General features: G+C 42.4%; 1 protein-coding gene across 1 annotated transcript in view; it reads left to right on the top strand.

The window, feature by feature from the left end:
* Positions 1 to 16,767, top strand: part of TRABD2B (TraB domain containing 2B) — a 260,371-nt gene extending 243,604 nt beyond the window's left edge. The window contains exon 7 of the mRNA XM_071436682.1: positions 16,276 to 16,767. Within this exon, the coding sequence (XP_071292783.1) occupies positions 16,276 to 16,492 (217 nt within the window). The 3' untranslated portion in view covers positions 16,493 to 16,767. The remainder of the gene's footprint in view (positions 1 to 16,275) is intronic.
* Positions 16,768 to 18,215: the final 1,448 nt, after the last annotated feature.

Raw genomic sequence — 18,215 nt, 5'->3', positions numbered from 1 at the left:
GAAATCTTAGGGTGTTTTCTTAAGCTACCAACAGAGAAACAAAGGAAATGAACACAGGAGAACAATCTTAAAGGAACATCAAAGGTCTGACTCCAACCTATAAAAGCCAGGAAATCCATAATTAATGGTTCCACTAAGACTTCAGCTCTCACAGTCATTCGGGTCTGATCCAAGGTTATGGCTACAATCTGAAATGGCCTTGTGAAAAATGAGTCATCATTTAATGCCACACATCATTATTAGTATTTACTTTCAGTTGTACCTTGGAGAGTGTCCTTTTCTTTTTGTTCTGTCTTCACAGCTGAGGCATTTGAGTTGGCACCCCTGGGTGAACAGTGTTTAGATTTGTGTGTTGAAGGGTTAGTACTGCTGTGGAGGATGAGAAAGCTTCTGCTCTGTCTCCTCCCTGTCTTTCACAGAGCTAAGATTTGCTGATCTCCTGGGTAATCGCCTGCATTGAAGGCTATTAAAAAATAAAAAATGCTGATGAAATGTGTGGTTTCCTCTCCCTTCTGCCTCCTTCCCCCAAAATCTAAACAAACTGAAAAAGTCCTGCCTGACTGCAGTTTCTGTTTGAAATGGCTTGTCAAGAATCAAAATTGAATGGAGATTTCAAGTAGCAAGCTTTTTTTTCTTCAACTACTTGATTTTGCAGAAATGTGCAGATCTGAAGTCTGTCCTTGGGAGAAATTTGAACTTAGACAAGACTCAAACCCTGGCTACCTCCCATAGCCAAAATCCAGCTGGGGTAGCAGGGAGGGGAGACAAAACCCTCAGGCTGCAAGGCTGAAGTTTGGCATACAGAGTATCATTGTTTCTTTAGACACTGTGTTAGCTAGGCTTCCCCATGTAATATAAATAATTAATTACAGATCATTCACTGGCTTTTCATGGTGAGATGCTCAGTTAATTGAAAGAATAGAGAAATGCCTGTGATGTTTCAGAGTGGTCACTGATGGGCAGGTCAGGATTGCACCTTTGCTGTAGGCAAATGGTTCAAGGCTGCCAACAAAGCCAGTCCAGGAGAACAGAGAACCTCTCCCAGCTGCTGGGGTGAGTTATCCTGGGACCTAAGGCAAGGAGGGAGGAAAACTCCTGGGAAAAAGGAGGGAGGGGAGTTATTAACTGGGAGGGCATTATGGGAGGGGTGAGGTTTGGAAGGAGCAATGGCAGCTAGGGGATGTGAAAGAGAGAAGTACAGTGCTGGGAAGAAAAAGACTAGAAAGGATGTAATGGGCAAGTTAATTCCCACTGCCAAGGAAGAGATCTGGGTGAAGGTGGTGTTTGGAAAGAGGGTAAGGACACACGATTCAACAGGAAAGAGTTTAAGGGCAAAGAATTGTTCTCAGAAGAGAAAAAAAAAATTCTTGTCCCAGATGTAAGCTTAGCCCTGCAAAAGCTACCATTAGTGGGAAATGAAATGAATTCTTCCTGTAAGTAGAAATGGCAGCTCTCTGATAGCCCAGTGCAGACTATTCAACCCCAGATGAATGCAATAACATCACAAATATAAATTTATTTTGGAAGAGGCAGTTGTTTTAGGGGGGGAAAAAATGTATAGCAGTGATGGATGAAGGGAGACAATATGTAATAAACTACACTGAGTTTGCCTGTACAGAGTGAACCTTATCAGTTTGGATGGAATTTAAGCACTTAGCCTGTTATCCTTTCTTTCAAGACAATGCAGTGATGGAAAACAGAACTCTGTCAACTCAGACAAACTTTTAATTCCACTTAACTGCATCTGAAAGGTAAATTTCAGTAAATTAATCCAAATTGCTTCCTTTTCACAACACATGGTGCTGAAATACAGTACTTAACTTCATTAAAGAAAAGACTGCTTTTATTTAGAGGAGACTTAGACACCTTTGAAGTCTAACAGGTAAATTGTGGTCAGATGATTTCCCTCCATATGGTAGCTTTGAGCTTGAAATTTCCATCACTGGGGCCTTGTTTGTTTAAATTACCCTGTCTGCCTCCCTGGTCAGGACACTGCTGAGGGAGTGCCTCCTGATGCTCATGGGGAGGGGGATCACTCCTCCTCCAGCCTCTGCAGCCAAGGAAGCAGTGTCACCTTTGTATTTATTTACCCTGTGTTCAACCAGGATTGAGGACACAGCTTCAGGACTTCTCTATCTTGCAGGACATGGCATACAAATATCTACAGTCAGCAGAAGAAATTCAGGGTTTGACAGTTTGGGTGCAAGAGCTTTCTGTGATATGGAGTGGTCCTGATCAAATGCTCTCTCCTGGTTCCTTTGTGGAAGGTGAACCTTTATATCTTGAACTGGCCTAAATTTTGCTCTTAGTTTGCCCAATTTTTTTGAGCCCTGGTAGATATACAGTGTCCAGAAAAAGACATTTTGGGCAGTTCAGCAGTGCATCAGTTGGTCTTTCTTCCTCCCAGCCCTGCCTACCTCTCTCAGACATGCCATCTTTCTTCTGTGAAGGCATCCTCTGCTCCTCCTGAGCAGAGAGCCAAGTGTAGGGAACACTGTATGTTCCCCTCCTTAGCTTTTTCCTGTTTCCATTTGATCCCCCTTTAAGGTGAGCAGATGGCTCAGAGCCTCCTTTAAACAAGGACTGGCTCTGGCAGTTCTGTCATCATGCCCTTTGCACAGCCCCAGGTACACGAGCCCTCCAGTGAAAGTAAAACAGGAGCACAGTGTAACTCAGCGCAGTAAAAACAAGAGGTAAATCTCCTGACTGTAACAAATGGTATGGTGATGACATATCCTCCCTCCCTAGATGGTTTTTATTGAGGCTTCTTGGATTATCAGGTCGGTCAGAGTGCACAGAATATATTAATTAAAGCTGTGGAACCTGGCCTCAGCACACAGCCCTCTAATGCATCTCAGTAACGATGGGAAGTCCTGACATTCATGTCCAAACCTGTAGCATCTCCGTGCTAATAGACCTTCCCTGTCAGCTGGCCGTGACTGATAACTCCTTTCCCCTTGTAAAGTCAAAGAGTTAATTTGTTATCCTCCAGATGGGGCTGAAAAGATGTGCAGCCTCACTTATACCTGCTAAACACATGAAAAGATCCATGTGTTTTACTTTGTTCTGTTGTTCTTAATAATGTGCTGCCACTGTGGGATGATGCAAACACAGATAAAATTAGAGAAAAACAAGCTAAAGTCTTACATGTTTACTTTCACTATTACTTAAGTGTCTCTGCTCTAGTATGACCAATTCATATGAAGCAGTATGCAAATGGTGTTTTAATGAAAGCTATAAATACCTGAAAGTAAAATCATTAAAGAACACAGAAGTCTTTTGGAAACATGATTTGTGTATAGATTTCAGTTTTGTTTCATTAAACTAAATTCTCTATTGGTAATGCATTAGGTATTTTATTTTAGTGAAATTTAAATCCATCATGAATATTAAATCCATATTTCTGAAGGCGAACGAGTAACAAAATTGGAGCACACGAGTTAGGATTTTTGAACAATGAGGTATTTTTCAGCAATGGCTATCCAAGAGCACTTTCTGTTCTTTCCTCTTCAATGCTGATTAAGATTTAAAATACAATGCAAGATGTTTTATGGAGCCTATGAAGAGCTTTCTTTTCCTTTCTTGTTTTCTACTTCTCATTTGAGCTGTGTTGAGTAAAGACAGTCTGTACTACCTATTTATATCTTGATGTATTTCTGACTGGGGCTGGACACAGCCCTACTACTGCTAACTTTGTTAAGCTGCCTAAGAACTGTCTGATGCAGCACAAACAAAGTGTTTTCTTAGGATTTCTTAGGATTCAAGAAGCAGCAGTGGCAGAGTTCAGATGATCTCTTCCTCTATGATTCCCCTTTGTTGTACTGTTTCTCAGCCAGTGCAGCCTCGTTTCCTCATCCACTGCCAGGACTTCCACAACCTGTTAATTTTCCAGTTCCATCTTTCTCCATTTCCTGCTTAAATATTCTCTTTCTCCAGTGCTCTTTCTACCTGCCTTTTTAAACTCTGGCTGCACATGCTTGTATGGGCCCTGGAGAAAAGATTAGGAAGGGACCCCTCCCGCATCTCCATCTGCTGCACTCACCTCCACCTCTCTAAGCTCACTTTGCAGGAGGCTGTGATCACACAGACACTGCACTTTGCTCTTCAGTCCATCCGTGCCAATTAAACTGGGGGATTTTGGAGCCTGCAGCCTTCAGCAGAATCTCTGAGATGGGGATATGTGTCACTTGTATCTTGCATATCCTTGTCACCTGACATTAATGCAGACTGCAGGAAGTGGGAGGCAGAGCTAGGCATCCTCTCTCTCCTTCATTTTGTGACCAGGAGGTGCATCTCCTCCACATTACTTCATCTTTGCTTTTCCTACCATTTTCATATAGGTGCATGTGTGTCCAACTGTTCTGCAGACTGGACAGACAGCATGGAATCCATTCTTTGCTAAATTCATGGATATCATAAAGCAGTCCAGGCTCTTTCTGCTGATGTTTTTCCTTCTCTTGACAACTTGGCAGGCTTGTGGGCAGCCTCTGTGGCAGTGGCCAGTGAACTGTGGAGTGAACTGTGGTCTAGACACCTACAATAATAAGTCATTAACAAAACCTTTATGCTTATGCATTGGATCAGTTTTATATTTCTCATTTGGCACTAAGCTGAAGAAAAGGTGCCTGTGGTTACAAATGTAGGATCACATTTCTTTTACCTGTAGTTTGTTTTAATGTTAGTATTGAGCTACTGTCTAACCTATTTGACTGGTCAAATAGGTTAGACTTTGTTTAAAGTTTTGAGATTCCCATCCACAACTACTCAGTCATAAAAACAAGGCTTCAGGATTAGATTTGTAGTACAAAGTGACTCCTGTAGAGCAAGGCAGAAAAGGAGCTTATTTCACTGGAAGAGTTAACGCTAAGTGAGTTTGACTGTATTCTGTGTTAATGCAAGGCTTTTTCCCCAGCTATTTTTAGCCTGTTCCAGCAGTGTGTGTCCCACTGTGGTCTGGTATGCATGAGCTTTGCTGTGAGGTTTGCAAACACTTGTATTCCTGTGCTGTGAGAACAGAGCATGTGTGTGTTATTGGAGTGCATGTTCTGAAAGGAAGGGCAGGCCATGCATGTGATCCATGCACGTTTCTGTTGTTGCCTGTGAATAACCATGTACAGCAAATGGGCTCTGGAAGAAAGCTTGCTAGCAGATGTCGTCATGGCCCTTCCAATTTATAAATATGAGCCTTGACATTTATATTTTCCATGTCCAGGGCTTTCACTAGCCAGATGTTCTGAGCATTTGCTTCTTGGAGTCTTTAACAATGACTCCTCATGGCATTTTATCTACTGCACACACACACACACAAATAAAAGTGATCTGGCTCTTATCAAACAGATAACATGGGAAAATGCACTCAGTACCCTCAGGTAATTCCTCTAAACATGAGCTGCATTTTAACACAGCTCTACAAAACTCGTTATATTCACTCAGCTGAAAAATAAGTTGTCTGGTTTAACAGGCAGAGAAAATTCAATACCCAGTAGCACATTTACCCTGCAGTTTAGGGTGGGTGAGGAGTGTGGTTTGTGTTAACACAAGGCTGACTGCAGTTGCAGACACTAAAAAGTGCTGAATGGGCTCATGCCCAGGCTGAGTTGGATTCCTTAAACACATGAATGGGTAGTAAAGCACCTGCACTCCCTGTATTGCAATTCTGGATACAGAGGTTTTTCCTTTGGCAAGGGAAGAAAATGCCAGAATAAACCTGCTCACACACCACAACCCCAAGTCGGAATTTTTTATTTGAGTGCCCTGCATATCTAGCAGTATCTAAGTCCTGAAAATTGCAAATCTGCCATTCCTCTTAGCAAAGTAATATAAAATCCATAAAATACAAAAAAATTCATCTTCCAGTGAGTTACCGTAAAGAAAGAGAAATGTCTTTAAAATTCAGTGGAATTTAATGTCTTTAAAATTCAGTGTTGTGTGCAAACACACAACACTGTCAGTGCTAGCCCAGAGGAAAAAGGTAAGGGATATGGGATTTATTTCTAATTCTGCTATTCCCCTTCTGACTGGTGAATTTCATGGCCTGGAAAATGAAGTGAGGAAAAGTATGATAGGGAGTAAGGCCACATTACTATTGTGGTGGGCAGCTGCTTTATAGGAGGGGTTTAACCACAGTTATATTGTGGTATCTAATAAGACAGATTCATTGTGGAGTGAATCAGGAGGAAATTGGATTCCCTTACTCTCCCAGGACCACGGGGTGCACTGCAGGCTGGAAACTCAGCAGGATCCCAAAGGGCAGCTTTGGTCCAAGTCCAGTTACTTACTGGGATGAAGGAGAAGTAGGATTTATTTGAATTCATATGGTTTCAATGCTGTAAAAGCTGGGTTCCTGCAATTATGAAAATGCCAGTCCAAATTCAGATTTCGCTCAGATCACCTTTTCACAATTCCTGAATAACTTAACTGAACAAAGTGAGCTTTATACCTGGGGCCTGAGCCCAGGCTGAGGGAGCCAGGCTGAGTGCCTGGGAGCTGCTGGGTGTCAGGGATGCCTCATGTGGCAGAATCATGGAGAGATGTGCTGCAGACCACGCTCTCAGAAGCTCAGATCTGCAGAGACACTTCAGGGTCTGGGCTATGACACCTGGCAGGGAAGGGTTTTTCAGTCCTTCCAGCCCTACAGACCAGCAAGCAGCTTGGTATGAGCCACTGATGGCATCTCCAGGCTTTCAGAGGGTTTGGAAGTGCTTGAGGAGAAGGGGTTTGTGCTGTGACTGCTGTCACTGTATTTGCTTTGCCAGCAGCAGGAGGAACCCAAACCTTGTGGCCAAAGCAGCATTTCAATGTGCCTGGTAGATGTGCTCAGTGAACCTTTTTTTTTATTTTGTATGTGAGTCTGTTGGCAAGAAAAAGAGGCCAGTGCTTCTATTCAGTGGTACAAGCTTGAATTCAATAGTGCTCCAAATAAGAGGTTCAAAGATCTGACCCAACATTAATTATTGTTGCTGAGAGAGACACTGGAAAAATACAAGCAGAAAGTGAGCCCAGTGAATTAGAAAGAAAAATGTGATACAGACTAAGCAAAGAGAAAAACTGTTAGGTAGAGATGGAAAAAGAACAGGGAGAAGGAAAAAGAAAATTAAAATCAAGTGGAAAAATGCAGTATATTGGACATCCATTTAAGCTAGTTTATATTTTGGTTGTTCATTCTGTTCCTTAATACATTGCACAGACATCTCTATAGCTGAAATAATTTTATCTTAGAGAACAGTCTCCGAGAAAATACTTAATTTGACAGGATGTGTTAGGTATTTCCTCACTACCACCTATTCTAAATCATTTTAAAATCTGGAGGGGAAAGTCGATATCTTTTACAGTGTTTAACAAAAAAGTGACAGGGTCAAGTATATACATCTCTATGAATGTATGTGTTCCCCAAGCACATCTAAACATGCATGGTTAATTCTGTGCATCTGCAAAAAATATTTGAGCCATAGGGCCCACACAATGCCAAACAAACACTTGAGTACACAGAGGAAAGGGCAGAGCGAGTCACTCTGGTTCTAATTAATTGAAAAGCTGAGCCCGAGATGTAAAATATGGATTACAGTTTTGACCACCCCAAAAATATAAATTCTTTTGCATGTGAGGCTGTATTGGTGAGAGCAGGCAATTTGCAAAATACAGACAAAAACCAGATATTCTGCTCATGCTTGGGATTTGGTTCAAAACCACCTGGTTGCAGCTCCATCAAATTAACTCCTTGCGTTGTGTATCAACAGGTTGCCCAAAAATCTTCACTGGCAGGGTTTTTCCAATGCTAAGCCCATCTGTGTTTGTGCCCTTGATGTTCTTGCTTACTTTGGCTGCCCTAATGCAGTCATTATCTGTCCAAGGAGCAGTGGAACAAGTCCATGGTTATTTGAGCTGTGATGATGAGTGCCTTAATCACACGCACAAATCAGGTACACAGCCAGATGTGTGCAGCGGGTGGGGGCGAGTTTGGGGATGGTTTGGAGCCCACATCACTATTTAGACTATTGTGAGCACATCCTGGCTCAGATGTCAGTGCAGAAGTGGTAGAACAAAGGGCTCTGAGCTATCCCCTCTTAGCAAGGGCCTGGGTAAAACTGGGATGCATTATCCCAGCTCTGTGATTGCCTCGTCCCACTGCAGAATCACAGGGGATATTCCTAGGATATTAGAGAATCATCAAAGCATTTCTTAGAAGGGCAAAAGAAAGAGCTAATGTTGTCATCTCCTGTCTCAGGACCACCCAGACACTACTACAAATCATGGGTCTTCAGCTACAGTATCTTGAATACTCTTCACAGGGATTTTAAAGAATTTAATTTCTTTTTTTACCTATTTTTTTTTTAAGGATGACATGTAGTTTCCTGATGGGCTGGTTTTAATAAGGTCAAAATCTTTGTTGTTGCCATATCAGAGAAGAATATAACATCTTTTAGTCATTAGATGGGAATGGGGTAATTACTAGAGGGTGTGCTTCAAAGGTTATTGGTTTTTACAGCATTCTATGTTTTTACACCATTCTGCAGTTGTCTGGAAAGGAGCAGCAGGCCTGATTCTGCCACAGCCACAGGTGTGGGTGCAGGATCTGTATTCACTGGGTTTTCCTAAAGGACTTTGGGGCAGGACTTTGAGAAGGGCCATGCACAGTCTCCTCTGGGGGTGGGGAAGGCTAAATCTGACTGTGAGGTGCAGGAATCCTTCCCACAAACTGGAAGTTCACCTCAGAAAAAGGCCCTTGGGCTGTGCTGGAGTTGTTTCTCACCTGCTCATTCCCTGCCTGCTGGATGCATCCCCCTGTCCACTGTGTTCCCCAGCCCTCAGGCTGCACTGCTGTGACAGCAAAGTCCCCTTTCCCTGTCTCAGATGCAGCAGACCCCACTGCCCCATCCATCCCTGTCCCCTTCTCTGGCCCCACAGCAGATGATCCACTTTGCCTTAACGATGTGACCCACCTGTGGCTTCAGGATGCCCTTGCTCAGCCTCACTGCAGGTCAGTGTCTCTCCAGGGCTGAATTTGTCATCACAGAGATGTTTTGCAGGTGGCCTGAGCCATTGGGACCTGCAAATCAGAGCCAGTGCCTGCAAAACACTTCAGGTTGTGTTAATGCTGGTGGTGTCACACCAACGCTCCGAGGTCCTGACTCAGAGCAGAGTCAGGGGAGTCGTAGCACTAAAGTGATTTAACGAGGTTTTGATGGCTCCTCAGTGGGTGACTCGGGGATAAAAACCAAATCTCCTGGCTTCCAGCCCACAGCCCATGCTGAGAGGGGCCCAAAACTGCACCAGAGGAATCTGAGCTGCATCTCAGCATTGAGCCTCCTCCTGCTTACACCATCATGGCCCCCCTGGAGCCCCTGATCCAAGTGAGCCACCTTTTCCTCCTTCGTGTCAAACTCCAGAGCCAAGATCCCATGGAAGGGACAGCAGCTGCAGCCCTGCTCTGCCTGGTGTTGGGCAGCTGCTGCAGGACTGCAGAGGGGAGCTGTGTCCCACCAGCAGCTGCTTTTTGCACTGCAGCATCAGCAGTTTTCCTCTTCCCCACCCTGCTGTTCAAATCCCATTTGGGAACCCATCTCTACCAGTCAGGGCTCCCAGTGGGGCCAGAGCTTGGTTGGGATTCAGGAGACCTGAATTCCAGAGACAGAGATCTATAGAAGCAGCTCATCTGACCAACCTTAGAGTCATGCCTTCGTGGGGAAAGGTTGTCCTCTGGAGATGTCTTGTTCCCTATGAACTGTAGCAGGAATACAGCTGAAGAGCTTTGGTTATAAGCCTGCATGGCATAGCCACAATTAAGGCCACCTTTTAAATCCTACTAAAGGCCAGTCAGCTGCAGGACTGCCTGTGATTCTCTTTATTTATTATGGCACATTTAACTATCCCATCCTTGTGTGCAGTGTCCTGCTCCCCAGCTGCATTTCAGTACCTGCTGACAGTGTGGTTCATGATTGTGGCATGCTGCTCACAGCTTTCAGAGCCACTGCCTGGTGAAAATTGTGCTTCCTTTTCCATCTTTTCCCTTGGTATCCTGTCCTCCTAGAGATGAGCCATGGCAGATGTCCTAACAAGCAGAGGTGGGGGATTAGTCCTCTGCCAGGGTATTTGCTCTGCCCTTTGCCTCTGCACAGGAGGAAGGCTCACAGGTGCCTGCTTCAACAGGGGGAATTGCTCAGTGTCAGTCCCCAGAGGAGCCAGAGCACTGAAAAAAGGCAGGATCAGACTTGACACTGCTCTCAGATGGAGATGGTTCCCACTTGAGTCTCATCAGGAGAGCTCAGATGGACAGTGAAGGCCTGTGGAAATGCTTCTGGTGCTGTTGCTGACCCCTCTGTCCATCACATGGCTGAGGCTGTGCTGCTCACAGGGAGGCTGGGTGCTTGCACTGTGGGACATGGCCAGATATCCAGGCTCCCAGTGACCCAGGGGTAACCAAAAAATAGCAGGGAGAAGGCTCTTCTTTGGCTCATGCCAGATCTTCTCTGCTGGCCCCCTACCAGTGTGTGATTGTGCTTACTCACTTAGCTAAGGCAGTTTACTACACTACTGCAAATAAGCAGTGGCCTCCTCTGGACCAAAAACTGGATTCCCTAATCAGATCCAGGTTGGATTATTATTTTTTTTAATGAACTGAACCTTGTGAAAGCATGAGCCTCTTGGCCTTGGTCCCACAAAGAGCTTTAGGATGTGCTGAGTTGTAAGTATGTGAATACTAGTGCTGGAAGCTCTGGTATTTGCGTGCTCACAGTCCTGCTCATCTGGGACCACAGGACTCAGCATCCTGCAGGATCTATCCCTCAGGCTGCAAGAACAGTGTCTGTAAGGAAGGTAATGATGAAGAGAGGGATGGGGGGAACAGAGCCTGTGTTGATCTAAAGAATCCCAGAAACACATGAAATAATTATATGAACATTTTGGAAGATGGGGATTTCATGTTCCTTTTAAAAGGCTACTCTAGTTGTCTTCAAAGTTAAATCCTTGTGACATTTTTCTAGTGATTTTTTTACCCCCCCAACAGACTCCTGTTAACTCTTGGTTGAGCACCTATTCTTTTCCTTCAAATGTGTGGTCAGACTTCTTGCCAGCCACCTCCTTTACAGACTGCAACGGGTTGGTCCCAGCACTTTAAGCAGATGTATTTTTCAAATCTTGATGAATAAATTTTGGTGACATAAAGAGGCCTGCTTAGTTCCAAGAATAATTGTCTTCACTTGAAGAACATTATTTCTGATCACCAGAAAAATAATGTGATCAGTCCTTTCACATCTGTTCATTAAATAAAAAGGGGGGAAAAAAAAAGTCTGGCAAATTCTGTTTGAAAAGAAACAGGAAGCATATGCTTAATATCACTTAAGAAAACCCCTGGCCATCATAAGGTTAACATCAAATCACAAATGCAAAACAGTCATTATTGTATTTACTCAAAAATTTTCTTTCACTTTACTAGCTTTTTAGGTTTTCAATTGAAGCATGCATTTTTCAGGTTTCAATCTAGCTTCTTTCATCAGATGCTATTGTAAGAAAGGCTGTCTGAGTCAACATTTGCTTACATTTATTAAAAATAGTTGTCTTGTGTTTACATAGCTCCTTTGATCCAGAAAAATCCCCAAACACTTTGTAAGTTATACTTGAAAGGGTTACTTCCTCCACCCTGAACAGAACCACGTTGGGACCAAGGCATGGCAGAAGATTAAAAATGGATAGAAATATCACAATAATTGGGTTGGTCCTCACCCCCTCAGAGAACCAGCAGTTTTCCATGAGCTTCAGAACAATTCCTGGGACCATAATGGTGGTTTGGACTTTGGAGGCAAAAAGCAGTGCCAATACTGTCTGTCCTCTTGGAGGTTGCCTGTTTTTCAGCCACTTGGCAGATACAGAGGCAGTGGAACCTACTGCACCAAGCACAGGGCTGGTGGGATCTCACCCAGGCCTACTGTTTCCAGTTTGGAGCATCTCATGCTCTCATCCAGAGAAGACATGGATCAGAGACAGGGCAGAGCAGAGGAAAAGATAGAGGGAAAGCACTTGAGGACTTGCAAAGAAAGGTGAAGGGAATTGTTTGTTTAAAAAAGAGAAGGTTGAGGTGAAACATGGTTAAATTTTCCAAGTATGTGAAAGGCTTCTGAGAAGAGAAAAGGAATAAACCTGTCCTGGGGAACAAGAACCTTACACTGTAGCAAGGGAGATTTGATGAAATATTAAGCAGTAATTTTGGGCATCAGAAATGGTGAAATGCTGGAATGGATGGCTGGACAAAGTCTGGAATTGGATCATTATCACTGTTTTTTTGAGGCTGGATGAGACAAATGTCAGGAGGGGTTTAGATCTTGTTCCTGTGTCTGGGAAGATGGGCCAGAAAGACTCTTCTGGTCCTGACCTGTGTCCTTCTGCTGTGGTCAGATGAACCCTGCTGACATGGATGAACCAAGTCATGCTAAAAATTAGTTTGTGAGCTCTCATCAAAGTCCTCACAAGACAAACCACAGCAGAAATTCTCTCAATGTGTTGCTTGTGTGTTTGTTTTATTTTTCAGCTTTAAAATGCTCCCAAACCATCAAGGTGCTTCAGCACACCCTCAGCTTGGAGAACTTGAATAATGTAATTGCATTCAGTAGAATCTGTGCACAAAGCATGTGCCTGAGGCCCCATTTTTGGGGAAAGTTTTACACATTCTAATGATAGTAAGACAATGTATGAGTAATGCACTGATTTGAAAAACTGCCCTATTATCTGATCAAAAGAACAAGCTCATGAATATGATACCGCAGGTCATTTGGCTAAAACCTACCTGGAGTCTTCCAAGTTTTTAAAACAATCCCATACACAGAAGCAAAAAAGAGAGGTATGAACAGCAGACCCAGTGGTTGCCTGTTAACCACAGATCATGTGGAATGTTTTATTAAAGATATTTTATCAGACATACAAGGCTGAAATACAGAATATCCTGGTCTGGCAAGAGAAGACGTGATAATAATTTAGATTATTATCCCACAGATCTCTGATTCATTTTTATTATTCTCTATGTTCATTTCAGGAACACTCAAATCCTCTCCAAGGAAAAGTTCTGGTTGAGTTCAGGGAACTCTGCTTCATCCTTAGGGAATGTCCAAGGGTCAGTGAGATCCTACATGGACATGCAAACGTGCTCAGGGGGAGTTTGCAGAATTCATCTCCTGACACCAGGGCCACCTCTAAGATCAGGTTATAATCCAGCCTGGCTGTCCAGGGCCCCTCTGTAATGCCTAGGAAGTGAAAGACATCGAGCAGGAGTAAGACCCTCCCTAGAGACCTGCACTGGAGTGAGGTGGACCAGCTTCTGCAAAGGTTTCTCTCCCCATTCTCTACAGAAACAGCCTAGTTAAAAACTGGGACCAGAGGTTTTACAAGGACTTGTAGCATTCGGTAAAAGGGATAATTCTCTTTAAATATCTCTAAACCACCTTGGCAGTCAGCTAAAAGTACATTAAGAAAATGTTTTTAATGGATAAGCTGTGATTCATTTGCTATTAGCAAATGCTTTGTAGACGTTAGTGGAAACACACTGTTCTTCTCTTGTAAAGCACTCAAGGAGTTTTTGAAAACAAACAACCCCACCTAACAGTATTTATCTTAACAAGAATGCTTTTATACAAATGTAATGTCTTGAAAACAGAAAATAACCTCATTAACTAAGGAGAAGTGGTCAACAATTCTCAGGTCCTTGAATAAGGGAGAAAAGAAAATCAACAAAAATCAACCAATCAACAACAACAAAAAAATCATCCCCCAAAAAAACAAAACCAAAACACTTATGGAAGTTGACTAGAATGCAGAAACATCATACAGAGACATCAAATGTTGATTTAAGGCTGCTTTAGGAATCCCTTAGATGTAGCTGGCTGATGAGTGGGCTTGTGGTGCTTTTGCAGGTTCCCTGGCCAGCCTGTGTGCACAGAACATCCCTGAGGAGTAGAAAGTTTGTGCGAGGGAAACTTTAATCTTACTGGAGGATCAAGCCCATAAAATGTGTCAAGAGCAGGCTACACCCAAACTGGAAGTCAGAATGGCATTTTGATGAGTTTTTAAAATAAAAATCTTATTAATTAAAATTTAATTAAAAATCAGACCCTCCTTGTAGTTTAAAATTTAATTTAGGGCAAAATTTTGTAGTTCTGTAATGTGGCAATCAGTACCAAAAGATGAGGACAAACACCAATCCATGCTTACCTTAGAGAAACCAGGTATAGGGGGAAAACCCAAGTTGTGATCCCATGTCAGTGCTGCCAGACCTGTGCACCACATCATCACTCAGCAGGATAAATGAGAGCTGGATCAGAAACTGAAGCTTGACTGCATTTGTGTTGGATTACCACGAGCATGCAGTACCTCTTTTTGTCAGAAGTTTGCTTTAATGGTGCTTTGTGTTCACTGTGGGAATGATGTCACTTATGTTACAGGAGCTTGGCCACACAGTTCCTAATCCGGTGCCATTCCTGCCAGGCAGATTGGAAACAGCAGCATTAGTTTATGGCAGATCAGCTCCTTGTGTTAAGTGACTGCAGCAATCCTGATGCAATATAGCAGAAACTCTAAAGCTGGGTGTCTTATATCATCACTTCAAGACATAAACCAACCACTCACCACAGGAATTCAGAGAACTTTCTCCAACAAGCCTTGATTGCAGAGTTCTCTGTTCACAGCAGTTTGTTCCTCTGGAACAAGCACTGCTCCTCAGTGTCAGAATCCTAGCACTGCTCAGATGGATTATCTGCTCCCATGAAGCAATTCCTGTCTTTAATTGAAGACTGCCTTCCCTTTTTACTCCAATTCATTGCACATTAGTTAAGTTCACTTCTAGCTGCAGAAGCACTGTCCCACCCAGAAGCTGTGGTGACAGTATAAAGGATGAGGGAAGAAATGAAGTGACTTCTCCCAAAACTCAGGGTGAAGTGTACAGGGATTGTCCATGGGATTTGATGTTGACCAATGCCCTCTTCAGGGTGGGCTCTGATCTCCTCAGTTTGTGATTGACTCAGCACATTTGAAGCATCTCAGCTAAAATCCATCTTGGTATTGCTTAGACAGAAAAAGACAAAAGCCTTTAGTCCTTCTAAATTCTGTTTCTGTGCATGAATCTGTAGTAAGATGTTATTCCTTTCATCTGATATTACGCAAGACACAACCTTTTCCTTCCAAGGCCAAGATCCTGGATACTGTAGCTAAATATTTATAGGACTCTATAGCTTCTTAGCCCATTAAAAATTATATGAAGGTCATTTTCAGTGCCTCCAAATCCCCTTTATGCAAGTTTTAGAGAATCTACGGGTATTAGTGTCACATCTTTTTTTTCAGGGGCCCTTGCGTTTTTCTCGTCACTTCTCAGCAGAATGTCTTGGGTTTAAGTCCAAAATCCACCCTGTGCAGTTTGCATGCTTGGTTGTGCTGCTCCCTGACAACTGGTGGATTATGGATCATCCAGTAATGGATGCAGTGGGGGGATTTTATGAAATGGAGATTACAGTTTAAACTTCCAAATCAATCGTAAATGGACCTTTCTGACCTCCAGTGTCATGGGAGTCATGATGAATTCCAACCTGCAAATTCAAATCAAAGTACTAACTCAAGCTACAATCAATAAGCAATCACACTGCTATTGAGGCAAATCCAGAGTCAGGGAAACCTAACAGCAACTGAGTCTGGTTTTGGCTTTGTGATTTGATCCAAAATAGCTTAAAGCCAGGAAAAGAAATGAACCTGCTCAATCTCCCATGCTCAAGGTTATCAGTTGTGTAAGGGGATCCTGGGAAGTTCTTTAAGGCTTGTGAAACAGGGAAGGAATGTATTCTGGACCCTCCTGGTCACTCAGTATGTGGTCCATGGTGAATAAGACATGTCACTGAGACATGGCAAATTTTCACACCTATGGTAGGAAGAAAGGACATAAGAATCAGGTCATCCTGGGTCAGCACGAGGATACATTCAGCACCATTTCTGATGCTGGCCAGTAATGGATGCTTAAAAATGGAGAGCTGTGTGTCAGATACATTAAGAGCAGTCATTCCTTTGGTTGTGTTTTGTCAACAGAAGCTGAGGGACTTCCTGGATCAGAGCTGTTTCCACATCATCACAGTTACCAGTCTCTGGGTCTCTCTCTGGTGTCTAATGTGTGCATAAAATAATACTGATAATAATGACAATAATAATAATAATAGGAATTGCCATTGTGGTTGCTACCACTTGGGATGACAATTCACAAAGTAGAGATAAGGATTCTCCTGTTTAATTTCCTTCTCTTGTGTTTTCTTCCAGCACCACCACGTTGCCTTCCTACATCAGGATAACCAATGGCTACATCACAGTCAAGCCTCCCATCTGGATTTCCAACCAGCTGGATCAGAGGCCGCGTCCCGAGCGCCCATCCCAGCCCACGAGCTCAGCCCCAGCCAGGCTTTCCCGGCCATCAGTAACATTTCCTCTCTGCATGGCCATAGCTTCCTTTCTCCTGAGCCTACTGCAGCCCTCCTGACCACACTATATTACATGCAATCCCTTGGAATAGAGAGATAATTTATGAACAAATTGGAGTTTAAGACAACAGTTACAAGCTGGACCTTCTCAGTGACTCAGTAGTGCCTTCTAGCTGATATTGTCTCTTTGCCCAGATACATTTTGAAACTCTAAAGCTTTATTGTAACACTGACTTACATCTTCTTTTTGTAGAAGGATCTTTATTTCCCATAGTGCTATGGGGTTTTGTAAAATATACATGTTCATATAAAGAAAAAAAAAGAAAAAGAAAAATGTATTTATTCGACTGGTAAACTTATTTTTCTTGTTGTATATGTTAATAACATCCCTATTAATCAGTAGCGATGGTGAAACAGATAAATTAATATTTTCTATATTTGTTTTCTGACAACTCTGCAAATGTCTGAACTGACACCAAATGAATGCTTTCTTTGTTTCTTTAACCATTACATTTTACAGCAACTGTCCAATAAGTACATTTCTGCTGAACTTCTTTATTTTACTTCTTTTATCTCATTAGCATATCTTACACTGAATAAAGCAGATCCTGCTCTCTGGGGCCTGTGCCCTTTAGAAAAATAAGTCCATTCTTAACTCGTTAGCTGCCACAGTCTAAAATACCAGGTTTTTTTTACATGCCATACTAAGTCATTATTCAGGATAATCCTCTACATTCCCCCTGTTTTCTTTAACTAAACTATTTAACGTCTTCAGAAATTACCAGTTTCCTCCTTTGCCCTGAAATTAATTCCCCAGCTAACGCATATTAAAACACCCTTTTCTTAATAAAAAATTGCTTTTAAAGTCTGGAATAATCCTACTTGGAATTATTTTCTTCTCTCCCTCATTTTATATAAGTATAAGCCTACAACTTTTTTGAGCAGAAATGAGAAGAGAGCTTGGTCTGTCTATAGATTATAAAGATGTAAAGTCCTGTTAATCTCTAGAACTCCTTTGTACCAGTTGTATTAATGCCCATGGACAACCTGGAGGGAAAAAACATCTACAAATTCCTCTTTCTCTTGCTACCATAGAGCTGATAGAGCTGATATCTCTGTGCTGAAATAATTATGTGTTGTCCAAATTCTGCTCAACACCACAGGAATCAAACTAACCCCTATCTTATGGAGACATGCAGAACATTCTTCCACTTTTAAACTATGGTACCTGACTTAGCTGGAAAAGTTACAACACCTTACCCTCACTGAAAAATGTGCTCCCTATCCAAACAGCTGTTGTTGAGGAATGAGATTTACAACATCTATGTAGAAAAAAAAACCCGGTGCCATCTTAAAAATAATTATGTTTAAAAACAAAATAATTATGTTTATGTAGATGTTCTTTCACTATCAGAACATGATGACAAATCTCTTTGGATACAAGAGTTTATAAAATGAGTTTTGGTTGAAATTGTGGGGTTTTTCCTAAGTATCTACAAACAAAAAATCAAAACTATGTGATGAAAAAATCTTTTTTAGAAGTCTCCAAAACAGAAAAATATAATACAAGCTTTTCTTTAAAAGCACTAAGAAAATCAGTGCTTCTTCACTTTGGAAAAAAGAAAATGATGATAATTATAGCAATGTCACTGGTAAAATTCTGGCTGAAAACAACCCTGTAAGTTTCCCAGCAGCTCTACAGCCTGGTCTGTGGAGCTGCAGATGATTCCATGCAATCTGCAAGACTCTGCAGTGAGAGAGAGTTCAGAACTCACAGTTTGC

The sequence above is a fragment of the Agelaius tricolor genome, unplaced genomic scaffold (genome assembly GCF_023055355.1).
Source record: "Agelaius tricolor isolate 1412-34295 unplaced genomic scaffold, bAgeTri1.0.p SCAF_11, whole genome shotgun sequence".
Taxonomy (NCBI): Eukaryota; Metazoa; Chordata; class Aves; order Passeriformes; family Icteridae; genus Agelaius; species Agelaius tricolor.
This window is presented reverse-complemented; position numbering and strand designations above follow the sequence as displayed.